General features: G+C 48.0%; 1 protein-coding gene, 1 long non-coding RNA gene and 1 pseudogene across 2 annotated transcripts; 2 read left to right on the forward strand and 1 right to left on the reverse strand.

Annotated features, from left to right (window-relative positions):
• Positions 1–194: 194 nt before the first annotated feature.
• On the reverse strand, positions 195–4,281 carry LOC127328904 (uncharacterized; annotated as a pseudogene).
• Positions 4,282–8,771: 4,490 nt separating this feature from the next.
• Positions 8,772–10,377, forward strand: LOC139836101 (uncharacterized). The gene is made up of 2 exons (XR_011752174.1): positions 8,772–8,817; positions 9,951–10,377. It is a non-coding gene; the product is annotated as an uncharacterized lncRNA (long non-coding RNA).
• A 4,043-nt stretch (positions 10,378–14,420) lies between these two features.
• Positions 14,421–19,342, forward strand: LOC127343531 (isoflavone reductase homolog). The gene is made up of 5 exons (XM_051369658.1): positions 14,421–14,452; positions 14,874–15,312; positions 15,833–16,073; positions 17,764–17,967; positions 18,921–19,342. Exons 1-5 carry the CDS (start codon positions 14,436–14,438, stop codon positions 19,079–19,081), a joined length of 1,062 nt encoding a protein of 353 aa, XP_051225618.1. The 5' UTR covers positions 14,421–14,435; the 3' UTR covers positions 19,082–19,342.
• Positions 19,343–20,270: the final 928 nt, after the last annotated feature.

Genomic DNA, 20,270 nt, shown 5'->3' on the forward strand with positions numbered 1-20,270 from the left:
TAGGCCGTTCTCAACTTTGTGTAGATATATATATGGATGTGTATAGACACATTTTAGCTACATGTACAGCCATATTTAGAAAAATTAAAGAAGCCTTTTTTTAGGAACGGAGGGAGGGGGCATAAGAATTTATGTCCTTGTCAGTGAGACAGAACTTTTAGCAGTACATTGCGCATACATATTTCGAGTCTAGATTGATTTGGAGCCCTGTATGATTCCGATCACGACACTTATTCCCTCGATCGATCCGGAACCAGGGAAAAGAAAAGAAAAAGATTAATTGATGGTAGCACCCGCCCGTTCTGTAGGGCATTAATCCATTTTGTGAGTGGTCTTGGACGCATGCACGCACTACGTGTGACTTGTGGCTTGTTTTCTTTCGTTTGAAGAAAAAGAAAACTGCAGCGACCGTGCGTCCAGGACTCCAGGTCCAGGTGCATCATGGGGATCGATGGGATTCGCAATGTCTTGCTTCACGGCAGTACATCTTCTGTCTAGGTGATCCATCAATCGATGCAGGAAACTAACTGCTTGCGGTCGGATTGAATTGAAGAACGAATGATCATACCTACCTGGTGGCTGATTCCTGCGATCATAACATATTTCCGGTTGCGAGCTGCTGTCTTGTTGCTCCTCCTCTAGTATCAAATCGGATGGCCTCATATATAGGATGAAACCGCAATTGCACATCGCTCAGATCGGCAATGGCAGCAGCACGATCGTTCTGCAGCTTTAAAAACATCAGAAGTTCATCATGTTCCTGCTTGTACAGAAAACACGTGCCACAAAAGCTTCATGGGTATGGCAATCCCACCATCACATTTTATTTTCCTTCACAAAATGTTTGGCTCCCCGAGCATTTGGGTTCAGGTAGGTTTTGCATCATCAACTTCTGAACAAGACATGAAAGGCAGGACTCAGGAGTGACTCCTCGATGGATGGATGGATGGATGGATGGATGGTCAGATCCTGCTCACAAACCAACACTGGTCTGGAAGTGTTGGCAACTTTGCAGAAATCCCGACACCCACTCCATGGAGCCTGTGCTCTTACTTGACTGATTCTGTATTTTTGCTTTGGCAGTATTTTTGCTTTGGCATCCAACAAGTCTTTGCTGTCAGTACAAGTGAGAAGATACAACTGCTGGTTCAAAAAGGATATTTCTTCTGGGGAACACACTCATTTGTCGACTATGTTGATTTCAACTGGATAGTCTTCATTGAATTTGCATCGTTCAACAGTAAATCTTCAGTTTAGTTTAGATAGGTGAGTCGGGTTCGAATCTCCGCTCACTGGATCTTGGAAAGTAAAAGGGAACTTTATTTGGGGATTTCCTTTAGAACTGTGAGTTCCACTTGCAGTAAGCTCTTCTCCATCCGTAAGTGCAGGGACAGCTCTGAAATATTTATGCATCATCAGCACAAGAAATATGCTCAAAGTACAGTCACCTATTACGTGTTCTGCAAAATAAGTTTGGGGGTTTCCAGGAAATAATTAAACTCACCGCTAAAATTTGACAATCTTCTGGGAACTCTGGAGTCCGGATGCTTCCAAGTCATTGGAACAGAAGTTTAGGCCAAAAGCTTGGATGCGTGCTCACGTATACACCCGGTCACCAGGCTTCTTTTGAGAAGCTTGACATGGCAAACAGAGCACAACTATTAAGAAGAAGCATGGTCAAGTTAAACAATTCTACCAGTTTATAACGGCAAGAACAGTGACGAAAGTACAAGCCTGTCGGATAACTTTTTTTCAGTATTCACATGATGCTATTCATAGCTGTCTCGACGGATGGATATCTAATATGTATATCAATGTCAATGGGTTTAATAAACTAGGCCATGATCACAAATGATGCCAGAAAAAAATTTTAAATATCAATTTACATGAAAGTTTACACTTGAAACACAGTTGTTGCTTACTACCTCTATCTCATCAAACTTGTCTCAGATTTGACAAATTTGGGTGTATCAAGATACATCCAAATTTTGACGAATCTCAGACAACTTTCGTGGGAAGATCGAATGGTGAAGGTCAAGGTCAAAACTTCGATTTTTGGAACCCTTACCGAGGCATAGCAGCACCGACGTGGAATTCAGGTACCAGATATAAAAAATGAAGAGTAATGCACACTGCATGTGTACAAGAGCAAGACATTCTCATCATGCAAATGCTTTGACCCCGTCTCCTATGCAAACTTGGTGTATTTGTGTTGGTCCAAGCAGACAATTTGGATTTCTTATGCTGGCAGGAGGGCTTTATGTGAGGAAAAAAAATCCATGTGATTTGTCATGAGGTGGTCTCATATGCGATCAATCAACTACTCAACCAAGTCCATCAAAGATTTGGTACTTTGCAGGGAGCAATTTCATATCCTCCCGATATTTCCCATTCGTTGAAAAGAGAGACAGCATCAATGAAGTAGTTGAAGCTTCAAGTGAGATGCTCTTCCCATCAACTTTAGACAAATAATCTCCGGCCTTGGCAATCTTGCCATTTTCCAACAACATTCTAATGATATCATTTATAAGACAGGAGCTCGGAGCACAACCAATCTTCTCCATTGATGAAAATATATTGTCAGCTTCTTCCAGTGATCCTTCTTTTAGAAGATTTTTTATCACTATGCTATAAGTAAAAGCATTAGGTACCAACCCACTGTTTGATATTGCAGCAAATAATTTTTTAGCTTCTTCTCTTCTCTGAAGCTTGTACATTGCATCGATCATGATATTGAGTGTTTTGATATCAAACTTCACATTCATTTCACCTAATTTATGGAACAACGTGATTGCTTCGCCGGCACAATTATTTCTGCAAAACCCTCCAAGAATTATATTGTATATGGAAATGTTGACAGTTATTCCACTTTGGGTCATCTCACGGAACCTTTTCTTTGCATCATCAGTTCTCCCAGCACGAAATAACCCATCCAATATGATGCCATATGTGACAGTTGTAGGTTTAACTCCCTTATGCAGCATTTCTGCGAATAGAGCCAAAGCATCATCGACCCTTCCATTTCTAAAATATCCATTCACAAGTGTACTATATGTAATAACATCAGGCTGAACACCTGCTGATACCATGGCATCAAGTATTCCAAGTGCTGTATCCATCTTGCCGACTAAGCCATACCCGTCAATCAGTGAATTAAAAGTAATGACATCCGGCGTCTCACCAATGTGTATAACTAAGTCAAATATATCTTGTGCATCCACAACCCTTCCTTCTTTGCATAGACCGTTTATTACTGAATTGAAGAACACGATGTTAGGGCGGGATACCTTTGTTCATCATTTGAGAAACCAACTCTTTAGCTTTAACCAGATCACCATGTATACAACAACCCTGAATTAGGGACTGATAAACAGCATTGTTAGGTTGTATTCCCACAGCAATCATCTCATTGAATTTGTCAACAGCATCGGCCAGCCTACCCATTCTACAAAGTGCTGCTATTACAGTTGAATAGGTGACTACATTCGGAGTCACTCCTTGTTCCTGCATTTCTGCAAAAATGAGCATCGCTTCATCCATCATTCCACACCTAGCATATGCACCAATTAATATGCTGAAAACATGGCAGTTGGGTACAATATCGTTGTCTTTCATTGAGTTAAAGAGATTGATCATATCAGCGAAGCTCCCTTCACTGGCATATCCATGAAGCAAAATAGTGTACGAGATGATATCAGGTTTGTGTCCCTTGTCAGCCATGGAATTAAAAATTTCTGCAGCTTCTTTGCTTCTTCCATGCTTGCAAAGGGAGACCATGAACGAGTTGCAAGTAATAAAATTTGGTACAAGACCCAGGCTTGTCATTTCTTTGAACATTTTAGCTGCCTCTTTCCACCGCCTTGATGTGGAATATCCATGGATTATGCAATTGTATGTCACATTATTCGGCCGAACACCATTATCGGCCATCTGCCGAAGGATTAGCTCTGCCTTGTCCATTGCTTTGGCCTTGCACAATGCATCAATAACCGAGTTGTATGTTGCCACACTGGGCACAACTCCTTGCTGCACCATTTCATGGAAGAGATTGCATGCTTTGCCTATCTCACCCTCCCTAAAGAAGCCATGGATGACCGTGCTGTATGACACCACGTCGGGGGAACAGCCACCTCCTTCTCTTGCCAGCGTAAGGAGCAGGTCAAGTGCTTGCTGGCTCCTTCTATCTTCACATAACCTCTTGAGAACTATGTTGTATGAGATAACATTGGGGACGCAACCCAGCTCAGACATCCTATGAAGCAGTACGTCCACAGCCTCATCTGTCCGTTTTGCCACCTACGACGGCGCCACCGACCCCCTGAACTGGCTGAACCAGTGTGAGCAGTTTTTTCGGGGGCAGCGGACGCTCAGCACCGACCGCACATGGATCGCCTCCTATCACCTACGGGGCGCCGCGCAGACTTGGTACTACGCCCTCGAGCAGGACGAGGGCGGGATGCCGCCTTGGGAGCGTTTCCGCGACCTGTGCCTCCAGCGGTTTGGGCCGACCCTCCGTGGCAGCCGCCTCGCCGAGCTGGGACGCCTCGCCTTCACCACCACGGTCCAGGACTTCGCCGACCGCTTTCAGGCGCTCGCGTGCCATGCCCCGGGCGTCTCGGCACGCCAGCGCGCCGATCTCTTCGTCGGCGGCCTCCCCGACTACATCCGCGTCGACGTCGAGATGCGCGAGCCAGCGGACCTGCAGACGGCCATGTACTACGCACGAGCCTACGAGCAGCGCGCCCTCGCCATGCAGCAGGTCTACGCGCAGCGTGGCAGCGCTCGTCCCGCGCCCGGCCCCGCTCCGTGGCCCGCCGCCCCGCCACGCCCCGCACCGGCCGCTGCGCCCGCAGGCCCTCCTGCGCCAACTCGCCCCTTCAAACGGCTGACGGCTGCGGAGCAGCTTGAGCGGCGCCGCCAGGGGCTGTGCTTCAACTGCGACGAGAAGTACGCGCCGGGCCACACGTGCGCCCGCCTCTTCTACTTGAAGACCGTCGACGACGCCGACGTTGAGGCCCTCACCGCCGAGCTCGCGCCCGCCACCGTCACGGAGGCCGGTGTCACGACCTACGCGCCAGTCGACGCGTCCGCCTTCGTCGTGTCTCTCCATGCTATGGCGGGAATCAAAACGGCAAAGACGATGCTTCTTCCGGTGACGATCAAGGGGGAGCGTCTCACTGCGCTGGTGGACACGGGCTCCACGCACAACTTCCTGTCCAACACCGCCATGCGCCACCTCGCTCTCCAGCCGGCGGGATCGGAGAAGTACAGCGTCACCGTCGCCAACGGGGATCGTCTTACGTGCCAGGGCGTGGCGCGACAGGTTCCCGTGCTCGTAGGCGACGAGCCGTTCTCCATCGACTGCGTCGGCATCGACTTGGGCTGCTACGACTTCATCCTCGGCCTCGACTTCCTGAGCACCTTAGGCCCCATCCTGTGGGACCTCGACGTGCTGTCCCTCATCTTCTGGCGCGAGGGCGGCCGCCGTGTTCACTGGACGGGCGTGGGCAGCACTGGCACATCCCCGCAGCTACACCTGATGGCCGCCGCGCTAGACGAGGCGCATCCGCTCCTGGCCGCCCTACTGCAGCAGCACGGCGACCTCTTCGACGAGCCGCAGGGCCTCCCTCCCTCGCGACCCTGTGACCACCGCATCCACCTGCTGCCGAACACGGCACCCGTAGCTGTGCGGCCGTACCGGTACCCCCAGCTGCAGAAGGACGAGCTCGAGCGCCAGGTGGCGGTCATGCTAGCACAGGGCATCATTCGGATCTCGACGTCACCATTCTGCGCCCCCGTGCTCCTGGTGCGCAAGACCGACGGCACGTGGCGTTTCTGCATCGACTTCCGCGCCCTCAACACCGTCACGTCCAAGGACAAGTTCCCCATCCCCGTCGTGGATGAGCTCCTGGATGAGCTGCATGGCGCGCGCTTTTTCCCCAAGCTCGACTTGCGCTCGGGCTATCATCAGGTGCGCATGCACCCGGACGACATCGCCAAGACGGCGTTCCGCACTCACCATGGCCACTACGAGTTTTTGGTGATGCCGTTCGGCCTCTCCAATGCGCCGGCGACCTTCCAGGCTCTGATGAACGACGTGCTCAGCCCCTACTTACGCCGCTTTGTGCTTGTTTTCTTTGATGATATTTTGATCTACAGCGCATCCTGGGCGGAGCACCTGCAGCACGTGGCCATCATCTTCAACGAGCTTCGAGCGCATCGTCTTCACCTCAAGCGCTCGAAGTGCTCGTTTGGCACGACCTCCGTCGCATACTTGGGCCACGTCATCTCCGCCGACGGTGTCGCGATGGACGCGGACAAGGTCGCTGCCGTCGCCGCCTGGCCAACGCCCCAGTCGCCACGAGCTCTTCGCGGATTTTTGGGCCTCGCCGGATACTACCGGCGCTACATCCAGGACTTCGGTCTCATCGCCGCGCCCCTCACGCGCCTGCTTCGCCGCGACGCTTTCTCCTGGGATGAGGAGGCGGCCACAGCCTTCGCCGCCCTGCAGCGGGCACTCACAACGGGTCCCGTTCTTCAGATGCCGGACTTCGACGAGCCGTTCGTGGTGGACTGCGAAGCCTCCGGCATCGGCTTCGGCGCCGTCCTTCACCAGGGCGAGGGTCCACTCGCCTTCTTCAGTCGCCCCTTCGCCGCGCGCCACCACAAGCTCGCCGCATATGAGCGCGAGCTGATCGGGCTGGTCCAGGCAGTGCGCCACTGGCGGGCGTATCTTTGGGGCCGGACATTCCGTGTGCGCACGGACCACTACAGCCTGAAGTTCTTGCTGGATCAGCGCCTTTCCACCGTGCCGCAACACCAGTGGATCAGCAAGCTCTTCGGCTTCGACTTCACCGTCGAGTACCGCCCTGGCCGCCTCAACACAGTCGCCGACGCCCTGTCCCGCCGAGACGTTGACGATGCTGCGGACGCACCCACAGTCGGTGCAGCCCTCTGCATCCACTCCGGGCCATCTTTCGCCTTCATCAACGAGGTTCGCCGCGCTACTGCCACGGCTGCGGATGCGCAGCAGCTACGCCAGCGCCTGGCCGACGGCGAGCTGGCTGCGCCCTGGCGCCTGGACGAGGGACTACTCCTCCATGGCCGCCGCATCTTCGTGCCGGATCATGGAGACCTGCGCCACCAGGCCTTGTCCTTGGCGCATTCTGCAGGTCACGAGGGCGCCCAGAAGACCCTGCACCGTCTCCGCGCTGATTTTTACATTCCAGGGGATGGCGCCCTGGTGCGAGACTGGGTGCGGGCGTGTATCACATGCCAGCGGAACAAGACGGAGACGCTCCGTCCGGCAGGCTTGCTACAGCCACTGGACGTGCCGTCCTAGGTGTGGGCGGACATCTCGATGGACTTCATTGAGGGGCTGCCGAAGGTTGGCGGCAAGTCCGTCATCCTCACGGTGGTTGACCGCTTCTCCAAGTACGCGCACTTCATCGCCCTCGGCCATCCCTATACGGCGGCGTCCGTGGCACGCGCTTTCTTCGACGGCATCGTTCGCCTCCACGGGTTTCCATCCTCCATCGTCAGTGATCGTGATCCTGTGTTCACGGGTCACGTCTGGAGGGACCTTTTTGGGTTGGCGGGCGTGAAGCTCCGCATGAGTACGGCGTTTCATCCTCAGACGGACGGCCAGTCCGAGGTCGTCAACAAGATCATCGCCATGTACCTGCGCTGCATCACCGGGGATCGTCCACGAGCTTGGGTGGACTGGCTGGCGTGGGCCGAGTACTGCTACAACACGTCCTACCACTCCGCGCTGCACGCTACTCCCTTTGAGGTGGTCTACGGGAGGCCACCACCGGCGATGCTTCCCTATACGGCTGGCACGGCCCGTACTGAGACGGCGGATGACCTGCTGCGTACCCGCGACGAGATACTGGCTGAGGCGCGCCAGCGACTTCTTCAGGCTCAGCAGCTGGCCAGGAAATACTATGATGCACACCATCGCGAGGCGGAGTTCGCGGTGGGCGATTGGGTCTGGCTACGCCTTCTTCACCGGACGACCCAGTCCTTGGACCCACGCTCCAGGCGCAAGTTGGGACCTCGTTACGCTGGTCCTTTCCGTGTGCTGGAGCGCATCGGCACGCTCGCCTACCGCCTTGAGTTGCCTGCAGGCTCGCGCCTCCACGACGTCTTCAACGTCGGCCTCCTGAAGGCCTACCGGGGCGACCCTCCTTCTGCACCACCAGCTCTTCCACCTACTTCGGATGGGCGTCTAGAGCCTGCCCCGGCGAGTGTGGCTCGCGTGTTGAAGGCCCAGCAGCGCCGTGGTGTTTGGCACGTCTTGGTGCATTGGACCGGCCTGCCCGAGGACGAGGCGACTTGGGAGAAGCTTGAAGATCTCCGCCAGCAGTTTCCAGAAGTTCAGCTCGAGGACGAGCTGTTTGAGAAGGCGGGGAGAGATGTTATGGTCGGTCTGACCTATACACGTAGGAAGTCCACTAGTGGCTAGTTATGGGCTTAGCCCAAGTAAATTAGGGGCTTAGCCCAAGTAAATTAGGGTTTCGAGGAGGCCGTCCTCCTATATAAACACTTGTATCCCTTCAAGATTAATCAGACAATAATTCAGTATCATTACTGTCTCGTCTCCTGAAGGGAGACGGGAGAACCCTAGCCCCCGCCGCACCAACCCTAGCCGCCTCCTTCTTCCTCCGCGACGGTGCCCAGCCGCCGGCGCCGAGCTCCCCAACCTCTCCGCCCTCACTTCCACCCTTACAACCTCCGCCCTAAACCCGGTAGAACCCTAGTCTCTACCAGAACCCCTTCTGTGCTGTCCGGTGGATGTGCCAACACCATTTGCTGGTATGCTCTTCTTTCTTGCAAGGTTCCCATGTATGTTTCTTGTCATCTACTTATCTATCAATGTAAATTATGAGTCCTTACTAGTTAGCAAGCACGTGAGACAGTATGCGGCCATCTTAGCAAACCGCACGAGGATATCACGACTGGATGAAACAGTGCAAGTAGATTGTGTTGCACTCACGCAAAAATTCTGCTACAAAGAACATGACTGTTTTTGCAGAGGTACCAAAATGGATCACATAGGGAAGGAGAAGGGTCTAGAGCAGAGAAGTTCAACATGACCATACTACCATAAACTGTGAGGTGCCGGTAAAAAGAACTCACATTGATGCCCTTCCTCACAATTGCCTTTACAAACTCACATTGATGCCCTTCCTCACAATTGCCTTTACGAACTCACATTGCAGAGAAGTTTACGGTGACCGATGTCTAAGATTGTCGCTCTTAGTTTGTTTTCAAACACTATTTTTGACCAATTGTAAGACTTGATTCTCTCCTTCTCTAGATAATGAAAATCAACAGCGTGCTGTGTTTTCAGTAAAAAAAAATCCATAGAACTAAGGCTCATTATATAGAGAATCAACCATGTAGGCTATTGTCCTACACCGGTGCACCCTTAAAACCATAACATAGGCAGTGTGATGTTGTTACTAAACTATCCCATACCTATTAAAACAATAGGAAGTGTGCACCGGATCTGTCCTTTTTTTTCCTTTGTTCTTTTTTGTTGTTGTCTCGACCGTGCTCTGCTATTCCATTCAAAATGCCACAAGGCCATGCCTTCTTGAGCCACTTGGCAGCCTAGAGTCGACCATGCCCAAAACACAGTCCATCCAATGGCAAAACATGGAGAGTCTGTGACAGGCAAGAGGGAGCTGGGGCTATGTCATGTAGGATTATCTTATGCATTTGTTCGATTAGAGGTGGCAATTGTTGGATGAAGGTAGCCCGGAAGTGAAAAATTGTAGTTGCACACGGACACGGTATCCCGCTCTTGGATGGAAACTCGCATTTGTAATCAACACTTGCTATAGATGACAGATACTAAGAATGGTGGTACATAGCATAACAGCATCTTTTACGAAATATCATTTGTGAAGGCAACCTTTTTATTGTTCTTCTTTGTACAACAGAGCATGTGCGGTGCGTGTACTGCGAGGCAGACGGACTGAAAATCGTGCACCCGGCTTCTGAAAAATTACACGGGGGAGGCAGTGAGTTTGATGTGGTGATCTGCGGGAAACGCTTTCTGAACAACGACATGCTTATCTGCCAGAACGAGCTGGCTGTCCAGCGGATGTGGGCAGTGGATGAGGATTTCATGTACGTTACTGATTTCAAGTATTAAGGTGGTTTTGATGCTGCAATGACTGCAAAATGCATCGGCCCTAGGAACTTCTCCTCTATCTATTATTTTATAAATTTGGTGATAGATTGTGTACTATTCCATCTAGTAATTGAGATATCTTTCAATTCTCCATGCCGGCAATATATGTAATATATTATTGTCCTCACTTGGCGAGGCAAATCTTTGTATGGATTTTGAACATCTTTTGCTCATCATCCTGTCCACAAACCTGCACTGGGGTATTCTCCTCGGAGGCTGCTCTGGTGACTTTGCTAATTGGCATTTCTATCATTTCTAGCTTTCCTTATAGCCCAGGTGGCGGTGGCAAAAGCTTCCATGAAGAAGGGCTTGTTAAAGTTGCTCTTAACAGAGGAGAGCATGTCTGCAGTAACCAGGTCTTCATTGAGATCGACATTGATATGGCTGCACCATCTTTTGCTAAATTGGCATTGCGTTTTGACCATTATTTATTTCTCCTCTGTTTGCAGTTCAAAGGTAGGTTCAAGTTTTGTCTAGGAGAAATAGAAATTGACGACTGCTCATTGAATGGTGAAGTTTGGGATCAAGGAAAATATCGTGAGTACTTCTATTCTAAATTAGGCTTTGTATTTCGTTGGTAGCCAGCAAGTTTATCTTGGGTATTGTTATTTGTTACATTTGCTAATACACGTTGCGGAACAAGAAATATGCCTCATTTCATTAAAAGACAGGGCTTATATCATTATATGCGTACACACACAACACCCATTATCAAATGGATTTGGAAGTCCAAATGTACCGTGAAAATCAAATCTTTCTTTTGGATCCCGCTCCATGACCATCTCAACACCAAAGAAATGCTTATTAGAAAAAAATATCAACACTTATGACAGCGCTAGTTGCTTCCTTTGCAATAATGGCCATCTGGAGACTAGAGATCACCAATGCTCAAATTAAAACGAAAAGAACAAGGGAAAGATATGAAAATATACGAATCTCCCTTTTACAGCCACGACACTCCCTACTCGGCACATCAGAGAATCGACACTTCTTTGGATGGTTCACTGTGCCACATCGACACTTACACGCCTTTGCATTACTTCGTAAACCTCTTTCCTTTGCCATTCCTGCAAGTATTTTTATATAAGCAAAAAAGAAAATGAATTATTGTTCTAATAAGTCCACCCTACATGATTCTGTTGAACTCTTTTTTTGAGAACAAAGTACAACGCAGACGCTCACAAACACCCCTATGAACGCACGCACACCCTACCCCTATGAGCACCTCCGAGGGACTGAGCCGGCATATCTTGAGGTTGACAAAGTCACCACTGGCGCCTCGCTGTTGACGGCCACAAGGGATCTAACCATTAGAGCAAAGCTCTGTTTGCTGATTCTGTTTAGCTCTGTTTGCATATAACAGAAAGTAAAATAAACCAATACTTTTGCTCTTTCAAACACTGTAACTCGACTACAGGCTACACATTTAGTTTGTAATCAAGAGATAATAGAATAATATAGCAATACACACATGTATCTTATAGACTAAGAGATGAAAAAAGCTAGTGGTACTCCCTTCTTTTCATTCTGTTAGGCACCTCATAATAAATTGGACTTTCTGATCTTAGGCACACATTAAATAGCAAGGATCAAACATTGGCATTTCCTCTAATTTGCTACGCAGAACATTGCTTTGGGTTTGGATGGAATTAATTACCAATGGAATGATAATTTAAAAATCTCTTCTACAAACCGTGCACTCATCCATGCATGCAAACCTAATATAGTACAACTTAAAACCCTACTCCCTCCTTTTCAGTTTGTTAGCTACCACACAAAAAATAGGGAGGCCAGGCCAAGGCTTCGCAGGAATCCAATAAAAATCGGATGAAAACTGACCAAGAAACATGGTTGTTTCGTCTCTCAAATATTGATGTATGCATTGTTAACTCTCTCACCTTCGCCATTATGATCCCACTTAATAAGGACAAGATGAGAAGCATTTTATGTATCTCTGCTGAAGGGTTATCTTCTAAATATCGAGAGGGGCGGGGGGGGGGGGGGGGGGGGTATATAAAAAACAAAGATATTTGAATATATAAAAAGAGAAGGTGTGGAAGAAGATACAAGGCTGGAAAGGCAAAATAATTCTCATCACAAAATCGCTCTGTGATGATCTCAGCTCTATAATAGGGAGCTACTGCTAAGAGTCACATGGATAAGCATAGAAACAATCATTGGGTTTCATAGGAGAAGCTATGTAAGCCAAAGAAAGAACGTGAATTGGGGTTTAGCGATTTGCATTCTTTTAATCTAGCCATGGAGGCCAGACAGGCATGGAGCACATTGCAGAACACTTCACCTCTTTCTGCTAATGTGCTCTCGGCCAAATTTCAGCTGACATTCCTACCAAATTTGGTCATGCGAATCCCAAAATCTACACATTTGGTTGGCCAATTCCGAAGACTTCATATCTGCATGTGTAGTTGGCTGCGCGGCAAAGCATGCTAGGTCCTTCTAGTTCGGATATCTATTCCTAGCTAGTTACGGAGGGTCAGGGTCTGGTTCTCGCACAACGGCAGAGGGTGAATTCGGATCTAACTTTTTCCCACGATCATTTTGATATATTATACTTTTTTTCCGACATCGTATGCAACCAGAAAAACCGTTTTACTACTTTTTTTCTAAACATTTTTGGCAAAAATAAGTCAAAATTCAATTTTTTAAAATTTTCTGTAATAGTAGGTTGCATAACATACAGGAATCTGAAAAGATTTTATTTTTTGATTTTTTTTATCATTTTCTTTTGTATTTTACAAAGCTAAAAAAGGTGAACATTGGATCGTGCCACGAACCGGTGCTAACGGTCCCGCACGAACCGGTGCTAAAGCCCTGGCCTCTCGAACCGGTGGTAATGCACCCTTTAGTCTGGGTTCGTAGCCCAACCGATGTTAAAGCTTCGGGCAACTCCAGACATAAGGCCTGTTTTCTACTAGTGGTAAAGACGGATGATGGAAAGTTAAGGGTGGTTTGTCAAAGAAGTTTGTGAACTCTGTTGGATTATGAGCACCTGGGTCATTATGCTCAATTTTGTAAAATCGATTTTGACAAAGCTCAGAAGAATAGAGGGGAAGGACACGAGATGGTTGCTTTAAAGGATATATTACTGCTTTATTTCATCCTTTTGTTCTTTTTGTGTGTGTGGTCTCGACAGTACTCTGCTATTCCATTCAAATGCCATGAGACGATGCCTGCTTGAGCCACTCGGGAGCCTAGAGTTGACGACGGCCTGTAAGTCCATCCCAATGTCAGACATAGAGAGTCTGTAAAAGACAAGAGTGGTAGAAAGAGCTGGGGCACTGTCATGGAGGATTATCAACACTTGCAATACATGACACAGATTCATATACTAGTACCAGTAATTGCATCTACTAGAATACGTAATACAATTTGTTGATGTGACCTTTTGATTTCTCTTGTTTGTAAAACAGAACATGTACGGTACGTGTACCGCGAGGCACGAGGTCTGAAGATCGTGCACCCGGCTTCGGAGAAGCTACACGGACTTGGTGGACGTGGTCTGCCAGAGACGCTACCTGAACAACGACCGGCTCATCGGCCAGAGCGAGCGAGCATGCCGATGTGTTGACAGATCATGCGATGAGTTGCCCTTGAACATGCGAGTTAACAATGAAGCGTGTGGCTAGATGAAGACACGCACGCAGCCCATGTGCATGTCTCGGGACTGAACCTGATGCTGGGTGGCTAAAACTGAACGTTGCCCCAAGTTTTATCCAGAAGGGGCACCTGAACTGTCCGTGGCGATTCTGGGCGTGGGAGGTTCAGGCGTCGCCATCCGTCGCTGCTGCCCTAATGCACACAATGGCGGCTCTGGTTGGAAGATCAGAAAACATTCCTAGCTTTACGGATTGCCCAAACAGTGGCAGCCACGACACCTAGCTGTTGTCACAGCTTTGACATTCTAGAGAAAGTATGCGCGCGCGCAGCCGCCCTGGAAAAACCGTAGAATTCGTGGTTGTTATGCAGCCGCGCGCCCTAGAAAAACCGTAGAATTTGTGGTTGATTGTGTTACAATATATATATTCGACAACTACTGAATAGAATATCATAACAAGACTTGAAACATGCAGTAGCACCACCGCCAGCGGCAGAGCCGGCCGGAACCAAGCAGCCGGACGTCACAGCTCCCCTCTAGAAAGAAAGAAAGAGGAAGAAGCAGGCTGCAATGCTGCATGCAGTAGAGCAGCCTTGTATATACCTAGGTCGGTGCATGTACTTGACGGCAAGGTAGGATTGAGGACAAGTTTGATCCAGTTACGTGTGCGCCCGCGGCAAATGGATCCATCGCACCTTGATTAGTTTCTGTATACAAAAGCTTCTTCCAGACGAGACAACTCGTCCAGATATCGTGTTTTTTTTATTAGAAACTGATCCGTACGTGCTTTTTCCTGGAGGTACATACATTTGGATATCTTTTGGCTGAATACAACGAGTGCACTCAGACCCATCAGTATCCAACTTCTGTACCTAGATAGTAGAACCCAAACATCTATTCGCAACAGTTTCTTTAGGCACGGAGAAGAGTCAAGAGTGACATCCTAGTAGTGGTTGGTGATCATCACGTCGCCTTTCTCGACCACTTCTCCCGTCACGTCCGTTTCTCCGCGCGCCTTTTTTGAACAAAAGTGATCTCCTCGTTTTCTCGAAGGTACACTCCTCAACACCTGTCGCTGAACACAACCAGGCGTCCACACATCGGTAGCGAGCTTCCGTGCCCATATAGCCCACACGCGCGCGCGCCTGCACCAAGAGCACCCATTGCTTCAGACATGGAGAAGAGCAAGGTCCTAGTGGTTGGCGGCACGGGGTACATCGGCAGAAGGATGGTGAGGGCGAGTTTGGCTCAGGGCCACCGGACCTTCGTCCTGACGCGTCTGGAAAAGGTCGGCATGGACATCGACAAGCTCCAGCTCCTGCTTTCGTTCAAGGCGCAGGGCGCAGTCCTCGTTGAGGCGTCTATGGACGACCACCGGAGCCTCGTTGCCGCCGTGAAGCAGGTCGACGTCGTCGTGTCCGCCATGGGCGGTCCACACCTGCTGCAGCAGCTCAAGCTCGTGGAGGCTATCAAAGAAGCTGGGAATGTCCAGGTTAGTCGGTCTCTTTGTTTACTCAAGCAGATCTTGATTCAGATGACTATATGGATATGTCAGATTCGTTCAGAATCAGAACGGGAGTATTTTACGATTTTGGACTAGCTAGTTCATCATTGTTCTGAATTATTTGAGGTTCTAATTTTGGGCTAAGTTAACTTTTCAAGTTTGAGTAAATTTATCAAAAAACGTGTAGTCAATGTTGTAGATATTAGCATGTGCTTCTATTAACTTAATAAATACATATAAATTTGGCCCATAGCAAAGCTAGGAATTCAAATAATTTGGAGCTGGGAAGTATCTAAGAGAGGTAGACACACACGCTTCTGGTACACAGCTGGTTTCAGATTAGATACGTCTGCCGTAAAATGCAACAGGAAGTCTATTCTTTCCAGGTTTAAACAGAACGTCTGGTGCTAAACAAACTGACTACGAGATAATGCTAAAAAACTCTTCTATGTTCTCTTCTAAAGTTGGTGAAAATGACACTAATAAACTGATTAAATTTGTCATGCAGCGGTTCCTACCATCTGAATTTGGCATGGACCCCGCAAGGATGGGGCATGCTCTTGCACCAGGGAGGGTCACGTTTGATGACAAGATGGTGATAAGAAAGGCAATAGAGGAAGCAAATATTCCTCACACCTATGTCTCTGCTAACTGCTTTGCGGCTTACTTTGCTGCTAACCTCTCTCAAATTGGTACTCTTCTCCCACCCAAAGAGAAAGTTCACGTATATGGGGATGGCAATGCCAAAGGTATACGAGTATTACTACTTGTACTGTGTATTTCTTGTTGCAAATCTATCTTGCAGACTAACATTTAGTTCAAGATTCTGTAAATCATAGCTATCTTTTTTTAAACCACAACAACATAATGTCAATTTTTCAAACTATTGCAAATTTGCAACATGATTTTAAGGACATTCCCCAAATGGCGGAGAAATCAACGGCCCCGCCACACTAGGTAATTGCTGCTTGCTCCAGCACACCCTCCCGCACCCCTCCTCCCGCTCCCCTCCCAAACCCTAAACGCTCCCCGCCGCCGTCGGTAGCGCCGCTGGGCAAAGACCGCGGCGTGGCAGCGGCGGCGGCCTCTCCTCGCTGCCGCGCTGGGACGGCGACCGGGATCCTCGACGCTCGCTGCGGCCGGTCGGGATTGGTGATGGGCGGCGGCGGACAGACACGGCGCCCCCCACCTTCCGCCGGATCTTCACCACAGCACGCTAGAGGGGATGGTGGCGGGCAGCGTCCAGGCCTTGATCTGCGCCTCTTTCCCCCCGCCTCTTATCGGTGCGTGGAGGCGATCTCGGTCTTCCCCCGCGACACGAGGTCGCCCGGGGCAGCAGCCTTGGGTTCGACGGTGGTGGTGGCCCTCTTCTTCGCTGGAGAGGGTCGGCCTGCGGTTGCTGGTGGTGGATCTTTCGATCTACCACCGTGTTTCGGCGGCGAGATGGAGAGGTGTGGAAGCTGGCGATGGATGTCGCCGGTGGAGGGCTGGCGTTCGGCTGTGGCGGTGCCCAGGGCGTGTGCGATGTCTCCGGACAATGCGATCTGCGCTTGGTGTCTCCGGCGGCAGCTGTGGCCAGCCTGGGATGGTCGCCGGCGTGGGGGTCCGACCTGAATAAAGGCGGTGGTCCTAGGATCTCTCTTCGGCGAAGATGAAGACTTTCCTGAGGTTTGCTCTTCTCGATCTGGCAGGAGTGTTGAGTTTCGGATGGTGTCGCTGGCGAATGTAACAATGCTTTCTTTACCTGGAGTTTGCTGGATCGGTGGTATTCGGTCGTGCGCATGCTTTTATTCCGGCCGATTGGTTCTGGAGGGAGCGGCGCGAAGCTCTGGTCTGTGTTAGCATCAAGAGACATTTGGTCCACGTTGCAGTCAGATAACGGGAATAACATGAAGGCCGGTCGGAAGACTAGCTAAGGGAGGGTCAAGTCTCCGCGTTGTTGAGGGACTTGCTTGGTGACCCGGGCTGCGCAACAGTCGTATGGAAGTGGGGGCGGCAGCACAGGTGAATTTCAGAGTCATACCTTTCAGGGTGAAAACACAAGGTCTGGCCTTAACTGGTTGTGCCTGTCATTGACCTTGTTGGAGGCATTGTTTTGAGAGCGGGGACTATCTCCAGGGTGAAAACCTAAGGTCTTTGGTCGGGCGACGACGGCGCTGGTGCACCGTTTCCTTCTTAGAGTCGTCGTTTTTGGAGATTCTGTATTTCAGGTGTTATCTTGGTGGTGGTTGTATTGCTTTTGCTAAGCCTAGGATGCTATAGCGAGACTTTTGTTTCTTAGTTTTTTTTTGGCTGTGTGCATCCGTACTGCCATTAGGGTATTGCGTTATTGCAGAAGGGTGTAATTGGTATCTTTTGATATTAATATATTCCCTTTATGGGAAAAGAAGAAATACAATAATCACATCTCACTTTGTTTAGTTTTATTGTAATGTGCAGTGATTTTCGTGGACGAGGATGATGCTGCGACATACGTAATCAAGTCCATTGATGATCCTCGGTCATTGAACAAGACAATATACATAAGACCGCCAGAAAACATCCTTAGTCAAAATGAGCTGATTGCTAAATGGGAAAAGCTATCAGGAAAAGTTCTTGAGAAGATTCCCATTCCGTCTGATGAATTCTTGGCGTCAATGGAAGGTAAGAGGATAATAATCTATTTGGATGAAGTCACATTATTAAAGATGTTACTTTTAGTCGCACTAAAATGGTCGAAGGGCTACAGAGAGTTTCTTGGAAAAGCTGTATTGCTCTTTCAAGTCATGTTCTTAACAAATAAAGTAGAGTTGTGGAACACATTTTTCAAATATCCCTACAATGTTTTAGTAACAATAAATCCTTGTGAAAAGATGTCTTAAGGCATGTAGCACAGTATTATATTAAACCACTCTTTAAAATTTGTCAGGCTGAAGAGTGATAAGCTTGATTTCAATTACAATGAATGATCTTACTTCCTAAGAGATCATGTTATTCTCTGCTGCACCGGAAGTCAATCCTTGTCACATGATTTCCCCATTTGAGTCACCACATACTTTTAGCATATACATAGCAAGAAGAATAACCTACTGTAAATAACATGTTTTATTGTCAACTTCGGATGTTCTAGATTCCTAATAGAAGGTTGTTGCTTTTCCTACTACTCTGCATGTGTCTCTCATGGAATTTAAAATTTTAAACTGAATGCATGATCTTTCTCTACCCATCGGTAACAGTATAAAATACGAATGATATGACTTTGCTCTCCAATGGCAATGTTCTCAAAATCATGCAGTCAAACTTCTATACTGATAGCTTATATAGAGGTATAATATTTGCATCACGTAGATAGCTAGATGAAATTGCACGATAAAATTGTTGACAACAAATCTTCAAAACCATACACAAGAAGATGTCGAAATCTAAAAATAAATAAAAGCCGAGTCCGTGAATAAAATGGTCTACCTCTCCTCTTTTGTAAGACAAAATATATTTTCATTATGTTTTACACATCCATCAATTATTTCTACTATTTGGAAACAAAAAAAATTCTACAAGGCTCATAGATATGCTGATATTCGTAATTGAATACCTAATTTTCTACTTGCATCATGCAGGTGCGGACCATACTTATCAGATAGTAGTCGGACATGTCTACCACATTTTCTACGAGGGCTGCTTGACAAACTTTGAAATTGCGGACGATGAAGAAGCTTCTCTACTCTACCCAGAGGTTCAGTACACTCTGATGGACAAGTACATGGAACGCTATTTGTAATAAAATAATATATGAACCTCAACATCTTTATCAACACAAGCTAGGCAACATATATATGCACTAAAACAGATTTTTTTTTTGCATTGGAAAATGAGTTTCCCAGTTACCTTATTACATCTGCAGACTTCCTAGGCGTTCTACCAGCTATACATGACTCTTGTATTTGTGCATCCTTGTTATGTAGTTGTCGGGTGTAATATCCGATGAATTGTATCCGGGTGATGTTATCTTATGAGTAATAAAATGGCCTTTATCGGAAAATATGTGCAGACTTACTTAAATTGTAATTCAGCCAATTCATGGGTGTTGAAGTACCTCCAGATTCCATTGAAACGTAATACCAAATAACAAAATAAACACATTTCACTTGTTATCCTATATTTGTGATCAACATTGTTAACCAATTTAGTCGGTCTACCTCGCCTCCAGAGACCGGTTTCTCTAGGCTCGGGGACCATGTATCTTCAAACTAGTTGGGAGAGTATTGGTCCAGTTCGCTAGATTTCCATGTCCTTGCACGTACTACTAGGAAATACACTATAAGCTCAGAGTTACCATCGACGCACCACAAAAAAGTGCATGTCGGTGGTATTTGCCGCTGGCGCACAACCTTTTTGGTGCGCCCGTAATAACTTCATATCGCCGGCGCACGTCCATTTTGGCACGCCGGCCATAAGCCTAGGCCTGGTTCGGGAGAGTGCATGGACGTGCACCACACTTACCACCGGCGCACCTACATAGTGGTGTGGTTCCTGTCCATGCAACCGCCCACCCCCCCCCCCCCCCCCCCCCCCCCCGCGAATGACCTTGTCAATTTTGCTAAAAATAAAATAAAAGTTTAAAAAATTCAAAAAATAAAATCCTCCGAGATGACCACAACTTATGTGTTCTAGTTTCAACGAAAATTTTAAAACATGAATTTCTATATATTATGCAAAATTGCGTCATGTTTTGATAAACGGAATTTCTGGTTGCGTACGACCTTCGATGAAAAATTTGTTTATATCAAAATGTATGTACGTAAAATTTTACATCCGATTTCAACCCGTCCATGCGTTAAGCGATTTTTAGATTCCCAAAATTAAATACGAAACAGAGTTTTTCTGAGGTTTTAGATTTTGGTGAAAAAATCTCAAAAAATAAAAAATACTGCCGGCGCACGGGCATGGTGGTGCGTTGGAGGTAACCT

Source organism: Lolium perenne, chromosome 1 (assembly GCF_019359855.2).
Source record: "Lolium perenne isolate Kyuss_39 chromosome 1, Kyuss_2.0, whole genome shotgun sequence".
Classification (NCBI taxonomy): Eukaryota; Viridiplantae; Streptophyta; class Magnoliopsida; order Poales; family Poaceae; genus Lolium; species Lolium perenne.

What these genes read in the sequence shown, in the direction of transcription:
- LOC127343531 (XM_051369658.1), top strand. An exon ending in TGGGGATGGCAATGCCAAAG is followed by an intron (nt 16,074 to 17,763) that starts GTATACGAGTAT and finishes TGTAATGTGCAG; the next exon opens with TGATTTTCGTGGACGAGGAT. An exon ending in ATTCTTGGCGTCAATGGAAG is followed by an intron (nt 17,968 to 18,920) that starts GTAAGAGGATAA and finishes TGCATCATGCAG; the next exon opens with GTGCGGACCATACTTATCAG.